Source organism: Ciona intestinalis, chromosome 4 (genome assembly GCF_000224145.3).
Source record: "Ciona intestinalis chromosome 4, KH, whole genome shotgun sequence".
In the NCBI taxonomy this organism is placed as follows: domain Eukaryota; kingdom Metazoa; phylum Chordata; class Ascidiacea; order Phlebobranchia; family Cionidae; genus Ciona; species Ciona intestinalis.
In genome coordinates this window covers 173,866-184,663 of record NC_020169.2, presented here as the reverse complement: position 1 = coordinate 184,663, position 10,798 = coordinate 173,866, and the positions used below count along the sequence as shown (strand labels likewise).

The window sequence follows — 10,798 nt, the reverse complement described above, 5'->3', positions numbered from 1 at the left end:
TGGGACAGTTTGAAATCATTGTTATTTTAATTAATAAGTGTATTTATAAATAGGAATATACGTAAATAACACGAAATAATACTGTACGGTTTGAAAATTAAGTTTAAACATTCCTTTTCTTGCCGTACTGCTATAATTTTTAACATGTTGCCTACACATTACATTAATTGTATATAACAATGGGTATTGTTTGAACGACAATGGGTAATGTTCGAACATCATTTGATAAATAGTGTATCCTACTAATGTATATGAAATTGTAATAACAGAAAATTGGTTATAACTATTGATAAAGTTTACATTTTTGTCACAAATTGGATATTACAACAATGTTTTTCGTACAAGCTACTTCTCATAAATTATCTCCAAGTGCAAATGACTGAATTTCGAATATATTTTCAAAATATTATCTTTTTATTATATCAGTATCTAATAGTTGAATAACCCCCGAGGTATGATTTATTTAATTAAAAGCAAACCTTTAAAATTTAGGCAATAAAAACATACAAAACTACAATGTGGGGAAGATGGGACACTAAATTGAAATATTTTCACATTAGCAGTATTCTGCAACTTGTAGTTAACCTATCGAATTTAACCGGCCGTGCTAGTTTTTTTGCCATGTAAACTATATATATATATATATATATATATATATATATAACTTTAAACCGATGTTTTTTGTTGTTTTTATCTTAAATTAAAATCCTATTGACCCTTGCCTATTTTCCTTATGCTTATATCGCAGTGTTTTATTAAAAACCGAAACTAGTTTTTTGAGACAAACTCAAACTGTACGAGTATTCAAGGTTGTTTTAGGAAGCTATGGAACTAGTTTAATTGTTCACACTCGCAAACTACAAAATGTCATCGGCTTAGTATTATTTTTGCGACATTCAAAATTAGCACCTTACTATTTCGCAGTTTTTTACCCGTTTAAAATCTACTGTTTCTATTTTAGCCATTTTTAAAGATTTTAAAACAGTAATTAGCTTTGACGCACGTTTTATAAAGTCGTGATATTACTGTCGAATAATTCTGTAACATTATTTTCCTGATTAGCATTAAATGAGGGTTCGTAAACAGGAAAATAAAAAAAAGTTTCGTCTGACAAAGTGTCTTATCTTTCCCCATCCTACTATACTTATGTAGATATTACAAAGTCAGAAGTTATTATGTTGCACTTACTTAGATGTAATGTTTCCCTTCTCACCCGGTGTTAGAAGATACATATCGATAACTGCTCCTCGGTTTTTCAGAGAATTTATTGACAAATAAATTGTGGTATTTTTTAAATTGATGAAGTATAAAACGACAGCACCTTTTGAATACCTGTCAGTAAATTTTAACAATAAAGTTAGTTTACACAACTTAGTCTGATTGGTCATTCTATCGTCGTTTTGATTTTTGTGGTTACGCGGTACTATTATTCTTTAATGATGGTGGACAAAAAATATCACTTGGTGGACAAAAAATATCTGTAGTTAACGTAGCATATATTTTTTCATTCTCTTTACTTTTCTAATTCGCCAGTAAACAAAGAGTGCTTACAGAAGTTTATAACAATTGCCACGAGAAATACCGTTGGAAAAATAGTTTAAAACACGATTAATTAGAAAATATATTTCTTTAGATGTTTTTTTATCCGAACTGTTTTACAAACTGCATGTAAATACCTTCCATCCTTTGTACAGTGGGCATATATTCGAACTTTTTTTCCCTCATTGTCATTCTTCTTATTGATTTCAATCAGCGTTACTTTTAACACTTTGTTTCCGACCAATTGCTTATAGAGAAAGGTCAACCAATAATCCTACAGTTTGACACGGATTTTTACAAAGTAATAACTATTATGTATTTAAATATACCGGTAGTGGATCAAAGTGTTTGTCTATAAGTGCGTAACTGCCTTCAAATAATGATTGTCTCATCACAACGTCAACTCCCATTTGAGCGACAGTTCCAAGTTTATCTAACCACCTACAGCAGAGCTTGTTATATTGTATAGGTTTAATAACATAACACCTGATATGATGACGTTATTTTGAGTCAAAGACGTCTATTTAAGAAATGCATAAATTAGTAATAACTAGCCGATGTTGATGGACGCATCGATTGCAAGTAATAACGGTATTAGGAACACTAACTTTGGACTGATAGTATCACTGCAAGAAAAATCCAAAAAAAAAATCAACCTCAAAGTAACATACATGGTAACTCGTAAGCTGGCACGAGGTGCTAAACCCGTGTGATAACGACTGTCATATACACAGCCCCTGCCCTCCCGAATATCCTCTAACCACTGTACCGCGAGAATTTTCGATAGAATATAATATCATCTACAGCTTACGTAAACCCATCGGCAAAAGAATTCGAAACTCCCTTTACCCCGCCATCATATGCAGAAGCAGTTTCACCAAGCCAAATCGACTTATTCGGCGCGTATTTCGAGCGAACGTCAAGGATTTGCTGAGTCTGTTAACAAAAATAAAATTAATAGGTTCTTAAAGCAATGAACATTACCAACTTTACTTGACTACGTATACGATGCAGAGTGTGTGGATTTAAGAAATCTGCAAGTTCAGCAATATTCCCGTTCATATCGTACCTACAGAAATTTTAAGCATGGTAAGTTGGGTACATGATATACGAACAACAAATGCAGTATTTACTGATGGTACGTGATTCCGTCAATAGTATGACCTGCTGCCTTGAGAAACCTAAACACACAGGTATTGCAGATTACAATTCTATATATAAAAAGCAGAGACTGAAAAATCGTTGCCGTTTTAAAACGTGGCAGGCCATTGTGTTACACTTATGTAGTCTTCAGGTTCGTAAAACTCGGTAAGATAAAATCGTATTCTAATGTAAAACAGCATAAAAACAAGGAACGTCCAACTCTTATCACGACACAGTACGTACTGGCTTTTCACTTAGACCACGCCCGTTTCCACGTCACGGCGTTGGAGACTAAGAAAGTACTTAGCGTAGGAGGAAATTTGAAGGAGCAGAAGCAGGAAGAGCGCATACGGCTCAAGGCATACATAGGACAAGTTTTTAAACAAATACGACCGAAGACATTGTTACATTGGTAGCTAATCTTCGTTACGTTTATGCATTGGAAGATTATTACTTAAAGTAAACCTGCTCAAAAACTTGGCAGCATTCAAACTTCCAACGTGATTTAGATCAGGGCCAACTATTATAGACGATTCCCACCACGGTGATGCTTGAAGTAACTTCCGAAGTTGGTTAAACCCTTCACCCACTTGTTCAGGTGATATGTACAATCCCATTTTGTGAGGATACGAATTGGGTTCTTTTTAAAAGTAAAAGAGCGGGTTAACCATAGTTGTTGCCAACTGAACAATGAAGAAATCGTTGTTCACCAGAAAGCGATAAAATATTTGCAATCCTTTTAACTTTAAGCGTCCATTCAAGTCACTCACAAATTTCGACACGGAAAGTCTAAACACGTAAATATATACTAGAATGGGGTAAGACGTCACCTTTACGCACGTACTGCCTAATATTTTCAAAATCAAAATACCTGGCGTTTTTTTAGGGTGATACCAAGAATTAGTACTGTCATATAATTGACAACAATCCAAATATATATATATAAACACACGAGGAGTTATTTAGCGATTCGCACAACAGGTGTAATTTTACCATTTCGAAAACAGGGTAAGGCAAGATTGTTTAAAATCTACAAAGTGGGTTAAGACGGGACGAAACATATTTATTTTTTTGGTTAAAATACGATACTGAATTGATGATTCAAACTCGTAAACTAAAAAGAAAGAGTTTTATAGTACAATGGGGGAAGATAGAACACTTAAGCACATATTGCCAAATATTTCCAAAATCGAAATAGATGACGGTTTTTGGGTAATACCACGAATTAGTACTATCATTCCTTTATTAATTGACACAAATTTAATAAAATATAATAAATCACAAGAGGAGTTATTTAACTATCCGAAAATTAAGTCTAAACAATCTTTTTCTTGCCCCACTCCGGTGTCGCGGAAATCTGGTTCCCCGGAAATCTGGTTCCCATAGGCTACTGCGCATGCGCAGACACAGGACATTTTTATCAGAAATCTATAAATCTGGTTTCGAACGAAGATTACTTGAATATATACATGTTTTTAGATTTATTTTATCTAATGTGAAAATTTTTGTTTTATCGTCCTTTTTTGTTATTGATGACGTGTTAACGGTAGAGGTCACTGATGGTCATACGTCATAATGTATAATTTAAGGTAAAATACAGCATCAATTTTTTTATTAAGAAGATAAATCTTTAAAAAGAAATGTACAAAGTATGTTACATCCAACAACTGTTATTTTTAGTCGGAACCAGAGTTTTGGATTTCTCAAAAAATAAGTTATAAGTAGCCAATGGGAACCAGATTTCCGCGACACCGGCTTACTGCTATAGTTTTTAACATGTTACCTATACATTATATTATTGCATAACAATTGGTATTGTTTGAACGACAATGGGTAATGTTCGAACATCAATGGATAAATACTGTATCCTACAAATGTATATAAACTTGTAATAACAGAAAATTGATTATAACTATTAATAAAGTTTTTATTTTTGCTACAAATTGGGTATTACCACTCTGTTTTTGGCACAAGTCACTTCTCATAAGTTATCACCAAGTGCAAATGACCAAATTTCGAATATATTTTCAAAATATTATCTTTATATTATATCAGTATCTTTTAGTTGAATATCCCCTGAGGTTTAAATTACTAAATTAAAAGAAAATCTTTAAAAGTTTGGCAATGAAAACATACAAAACTACAATGTGGGGGAAGATGGGACTCTAAATTGAAATATATTTACATTAGCAGTATTTTGCAACTTGTAGTTAACCTACCGAGTTTAACAGGCTGTGCTAATTTCTTTGCCAGGTAAACTTCATATATATAACGTTGAACCGATATTTTTTGTTGTTTTTATTTCAAATTAAAGTCATATTGACCCCTGCCTATTTTCTTCATGCTTATATCTCAGTGTTTTTTTACAAAACCAAAACTAGTTTTATGAGACAAAATCAAACTGTACGGAATATTCAAGGTTGTTTTATGAAGCTATGAAACTAGTTTAATCGTTCGCACACGCAAACTAAAAAAATTCATTGGCTTTACTATGATTTAGCGAGCATTAAAAAATAACACCTTACTATTTCGCATTATTTTACCTGTTCAAAGTATGCTGTTTCTATTTTACATATTTTTTTATAATTTAAAAACAGTAATTAGCTTTGACGGGCGTTTTATAAAGTCGTGATAAAATACTGTCGAATAATTCTGTAACCTTATTTTCCTGATTATCGTTAAATGGGAGTCCGTAAAAAGAAAATTAAAAAAGAGCCTCGTCTGACAAAGTGTCCCATCTTCCCCCACCCTACTATATTATGATTAAGCGAGCATTTAAAATAAACAAGTTAAATTCGTGCAATACCAAATTTGTTATTTAACAACATTAATCGTCTTTGCCGTGCATTTTGTTAGAATACTGTCGAATATTACTGTCATTCCTTCGTTTACATTAAATATAGGTACCAGTAGAAAAAGATCTTTAAAACGTCTCGTCTTACCCAACCATATCATTTAATGATTTATGTTATACAAAAGTTTAATGCGTTTTTATGGTAATTTGTGTAAAACTTATACCATCAATGTTAAAATGGATCGTTGCGTATAAACTTCGTGGATTCACGGCCTACCAGACGTAAGGCCTGATAATTTACATTTTACGCTTGAAATTAAAAGGCCATGTACGTCACAAACATTATTGTTATTCATTGTATCTCTGGTAGGCCGCGATGGATTATAATAAAAGTACAACTGTAATAGAATTTACAAAGTGCATAGTTCAAACAATAAGGGAATATACCACAAAAAACCAACCATTTCCCAATTCCCAGTTAACATGGTAACGATTTTCAGTAAATTTGATCAGTTGTTGAGCATTCGTGTAATTCCAACGACTTCCGTTCCTCATCAGCAAGTTCAGATCAAAGATTAGTTTCCAACCAGCACATGAACAAAATTCGTTCAATTTTTCCCAATCTCCTTCTGGATATATAGTGAGGCGGGGTAAGAATGGACGTGTTTTATTCCATTTTTTATCTACTTGATATTGTGTTTACTTTTTTACGTAAACGTTTATTATTATATCTATGTCACATTTCTACGCCACCGTTCGTTAGTTAATTTTAACAGTAGAACGAGTTTTTACGTCACTGGCTTGTCTCGTGTCCAACTTTCGTTGTTCGTAAACATTCGTCAGGTACTTTAATGTTTAAAAATCAATCGAAAAAAAATGGCCTTTAGGTGCTAACGGTATCCCATCTAACCCCACATTAATGTATTACGCACTTGTTCTTTCTTTATAATAGCATGACGAGGTAACTTATTATGTAGGGTGGTTTTCATACATCTCGATCCTGCTTATCAAGAACTTTGTATGTGACTGTTATTTGTTTTAACTTACCTCTTTGTTTCATGTCTGTTTGAAACACTAGAATTAAACAATGAAAATAGGATATATTATGGGATAGGGTAAAATTCTAAATCAGTGTGTATTTTGAATATTAAGTGCTTTGTGGGACCGTATAAATATTCTTCAATAAAACAGTAGTGTAATATATATATTTTTTAATATATAAATGGGGAACCGTATAAACATAAACAAGTGATGTCATCTTGTCCGACACTATTCTATATACTAATACTTTACCAGTCATAACGATAGACGCTCTTTCTAATTTTTCTTTGTTGCTATAGATTATCTTTCTTCGTCCACTTAGTTTGCAATCCAAACAACCTGTAAAAAACATGGACGATGGTAAACATTAAAGTTGCAAAACTCTTACGTTATTAAATATTTTCAGTTTACATAAGCTGTAACGTTGAAGCGAGGCTTTGAAATGTTTGTGTATTTTGACAGCAGCTTTAGTGAGCGCTCTAAACACATTGACCGACAATTTTACGAACCCGTAAAAATAACTTAAAATTTAAGCAGCCTCACTGTAAGGTTTTTTCATTCTTGTTTTTGAATTCATAACGAACGTTATTTCATCCGCTGTAATTCCACCAACACGTAGATAGCTGGGACCAAGACTTCGTGCCAGTTTCATAAATTTAACATTCCTGTTAAAAACAGGGTTTGAAATATATACGCAGGATGTTTTAGTTATGAGTTACATGATAGGACGGGTAACTCACAAAATATAGTAGAGTGGGGAAAGATGCTAACACGTTAGAAACGATAGCAGTAGGGCAAGGAAAAAAGTTCGAACTTAATTTTTTAAAGCGTACAGTATTATTTCGTGTTATTTACGTGTATTCCTATAAAATAAATTTACTTAATAATCAAAATTGATTAGAACCTGTTCCGTCTTATCTTGTGTTTTTGAATTTGTAAAATTTCCTGTTGTGCAAATCACTAAATACCTCTTTTTATTAATTTTTTTTTAACTGTTGTCAAATAGTAAAGGAATGATAGTACTAACTCGTGGTATCACCCAAAAACCATCACATATTTTGATTTTGGGAATATTCGGCAATATCTGCTTACATTTCCCATCTTCCCCCACACTACTATACAAAAATATAACATTATGCGAAACTATATAAAGCTATATATAGTATATACCATCATCTGTAACTATACAATGGATATAAATTGTTATCCATATCTAAATATTGCATATAAACGTTACATCCGTAACTATATATTGCATATATACCACCATCTGTGGTATCTATGGTATTCATATATCAAAAAAATATGGTTTCCGCAAGTCCGCTGTAAATTAGTATTAACCTGATGGGCCACTGTGGGTTGAAAAATGGCTTATTGTAGACCTTGCTGGTTGAAGCATTTATCGGTAAGTATCTTACTTAAGGATGGACATGCTGCAGGCCAACAATTAGATTTAGACGAATGCACGTAAACAAAATATTGGTCGCTGTTTTATAATATGTCCTCAGAAAAGAAATGCGTGTGCTTTATATGTGGTTATGTAATATATAGTTTCCCAATATGTCGGTCCTACAGACAGTTGTCCCGTCACAAAATAAATACGTGATTTCTTTCTTTCAATCGCACCACTTACTTAAAATGATCAATCCATCTTTGTTGAATTATGTTCTGGTTCAACGCCAATGAAGGCGACAACGGATCAACAGTTTGAATGACACGATTCATGTCTATATCCACTGAAACCTACAACAACAAAAAAAGTTAGGACGTCTTACGAATCATACGCGTGACATAGTCACAAATTGTTTTGCTACAATGCATGTGATTTTTATTACAAAGTGTGTCACCCAATTTTGATCGTTTCTAGTTTTTAAAAATAACAAGGTGTATAAAACAGGGCATCGGTATTATAACGACTGTCGTCGTTTCGTTAAGCCTAAGAAGTTATACATGCAACTGTCATATACTTAATAGAGAAAGAAGATTGGTATAGTAGGGTGGGAGAAGATGGGACACTTTGTCAGACGAGACATTTTTTAATTTTCTTTTTACGGACCCCTATTTAATGATAATCAGGAAAATAAGGTTACAGAATTGCTCGACAGTATTATCACGACTTTATAAAACGCCCGTCAAAGCTGATTACTGTTTATAAGCATTTTTTTAGTTTGCGTGTGCGAACGACTAAACTAGTTTCATAGCTTTATAAAACAACCTTAAATATTTCGTACAGTTTGATTTTATCTCATAAAACTAGTTTTAGTTTTGTAAAAAAACACTGAGATATAAGCATGAAGAAAGTAGGCAGGGGTCAATATGACTTTAATTTGAAATAAAAACAACCAAAAAATGTCGGTTTTTACTGTTATATATATGAAGTTTACATGGCAAAGAAGATGGCACAGCCTGTTAAATTCGGTAGGTTAACTACAAGTTGCAGAATACTGCTAATGTAAATATATTTCAATTTAGAGTCCCATCTTCCCCCACATTGTAGTTTTGTATGTTTTCATTGCCAAACTTTGAAAGGTTTGCTTTTAATTTAGTAATTTATACCTCAGGAAATATTCAACTATAAGATACTGATATAATAAAAAGATAATATTTTGAAAATATATTCGAAATTTGGTCATTCGCACTTGGTAATAATTTATGAGAAGTGGCTTGTGCCAAAAACAGAGTAGTAATACCCAATTTGTAGCAAAAATAAAAACAGTTATAATCAATTTTCTGTTATTACAAGTTCATATCACAAAAATAAAAAAGAATAGAACGCGCATCTCTAATGTCGGTAAAGGAGAGAGCATGATACACTCTCCTTTTCACGACTCGTTTCCGTTTACTATAGTAGGCTATGAAAGCCAGGGCGTTTTATGTAGTTTTTCTTTTTTTTTTGACTTAATTTAAGTTTATAGGGAAAAATAACTATTTCCAAACATATATATAATTTTAACAAACCGTTTGTTTAAACGTTTTTAATTAAATTTATAAAATAATTAATTTTCCTAAACAAGCGCTAAAGTGTAAGCGTTAACCTACCAAAAACTAAACTGGCCTAATAAACTGGAATAGTTAGTGTAGTTTTTAAAATAAACAGCTAAAACCTCCTCAAATCACTGTGCGCCTATCTTTTACAATGAAAACCAAGCGAAATGGGGACGGAGTTGGCGGTCACGTGAATAGAAAAAAGAATATAAAGTGGGGTGGGGGAAGATGGTACACCTTTAGCACATAATGTCCGAATATCCTGATCGTGTTTTAAACAATTAACAACGACCAATCGGAGTTGTGGGCATATAGTTTTATATTTCTTTGAATGTTCTTTGTTTACTACTAAATGGGGCGAGAAAATAGAGTTAATAGGTGTCCCATTTTCCCCCACCCTACTATATCACGGTTTTGGGCAGTTGCGCGTTCTACTCTTTTTTATTTCTTTGGTTCATATACATTTGTAGGAGACAATATTTATCCAACATTACCCATTGTCTTTTAAACAATACCAATTGTTACGCAATATTATAATGTAAAAGGTAACATGTTAAAAACTATAGCAGTAGGGCAAGAAAAATAATGTTTAGACTTAATTTTCAAAGCGTACATTATTATTTCGTGTTATTTACGTATATTCCTATTTATAAATACACTTATTAATCAAAATTAACAATGATTTTAAACTGTCCCATCTTATCCTGTGTGTTTTCGAATTTGTGAAATTTCACCTGTTGTGCGGATCGCTAAATAACTCCCCGTGTGTTGTATTATATTTTATTAAATTGTTGTCAATTAATAAAGGAATGATAGTACTAATTCGTGGTATTACCCAAAAATCGTCATCTATTTTGATTTTGGAAATTTGGCAATATGTGCTTAAGTGTCCCATCTTTCCCCATTGTGCTATATATTAAACTGTAAGAAAGTTTCATATACTCACTTTAAATCCATCACACAAATGTAATAAACTGAAGAAACGAAACATTAGTTGCTGAATATTCATCTTTAATACCTATATTGATGCGTTACGACAAATTTGAACTTATTTTGTTTAGTGCTTTACTAAATTACTATATAGCTTCTACGCCTGCTATTTTCCTAATGGCTTTTATACATATTACAGAATGCTTATCTGAAATACTATCTTTCTCATGTGTAGGTAATTGGAACCTTATTAGCTTCCGCACTACTATTATTATTGCACACATTGCTCTTTAATTATGGCAGTTTCTGTTGTTTCGTAATGTATCAAAGAATCTACCGTTTAGGATAACGCTTTGGTGTAGCTGT

The 10,798-nt window shown here is 32.5% G+C and overlaps 1 protein-coding gene across 1 annotated transcript in view; it reads right to left on the bottom strand.

Annotated features, from left to right (window-relative positions):
- LOC100185909 (heparanase-like) overlaps nt 1-10,592 on the bottom strand; it is a 12,591-nt gene extending 1,999 nt beyond the window's left edge. The window contains exons 1-12 of the mRNA XM_026834136.1: nt 10,449-10,592; nt 8,151-8,260; nt 7,061-7,182; nt 6,770-6,856; nt 5,938-6,105; nt 3,148-3,322; nt 2,673-2,720; nt 2,533-2,608; nt 2,351-2,475; nt 1,869-1,980; nt 1,677-1,813; nt 1,189-1,332 (exon numbers count right to left, since the gene is read on the bottom strand). Of these exons, the coding sequence (XP_026689937.1) occupies nt 1,189-1,332; nt 1,677-1,813; nt 1,869-1,980; nt 2,351-2,475; nt 2,533-2,608; nt 2,673-2,720; nt 3,148-3,322; nt 5,938-6,105; nt 6,770-6,856; nt 7,061-7,182; nt 8,151-8,260; nt 10,449-10,511 (1,367 nt within the window). The 5' untranslated portion in view covers nt 10,512-10,592. The remainder of the gene's footprint in view (nt 1-1,188; nt 1,333-1,676; nt 1,814-1,868; nt 1,981-2,350; nt 2,476-2,532; nt 2,609-2,672; nt 2,721-3,147; nt 3,323-5,937; nt 6,106-6,769; nt 6,857-7,060; nt 7,183-8,150; nt 8,261-10,448) is intronic.
- Between the last annotated feature and the right edge of the window lie 206 nt (nt 10,593-10,798).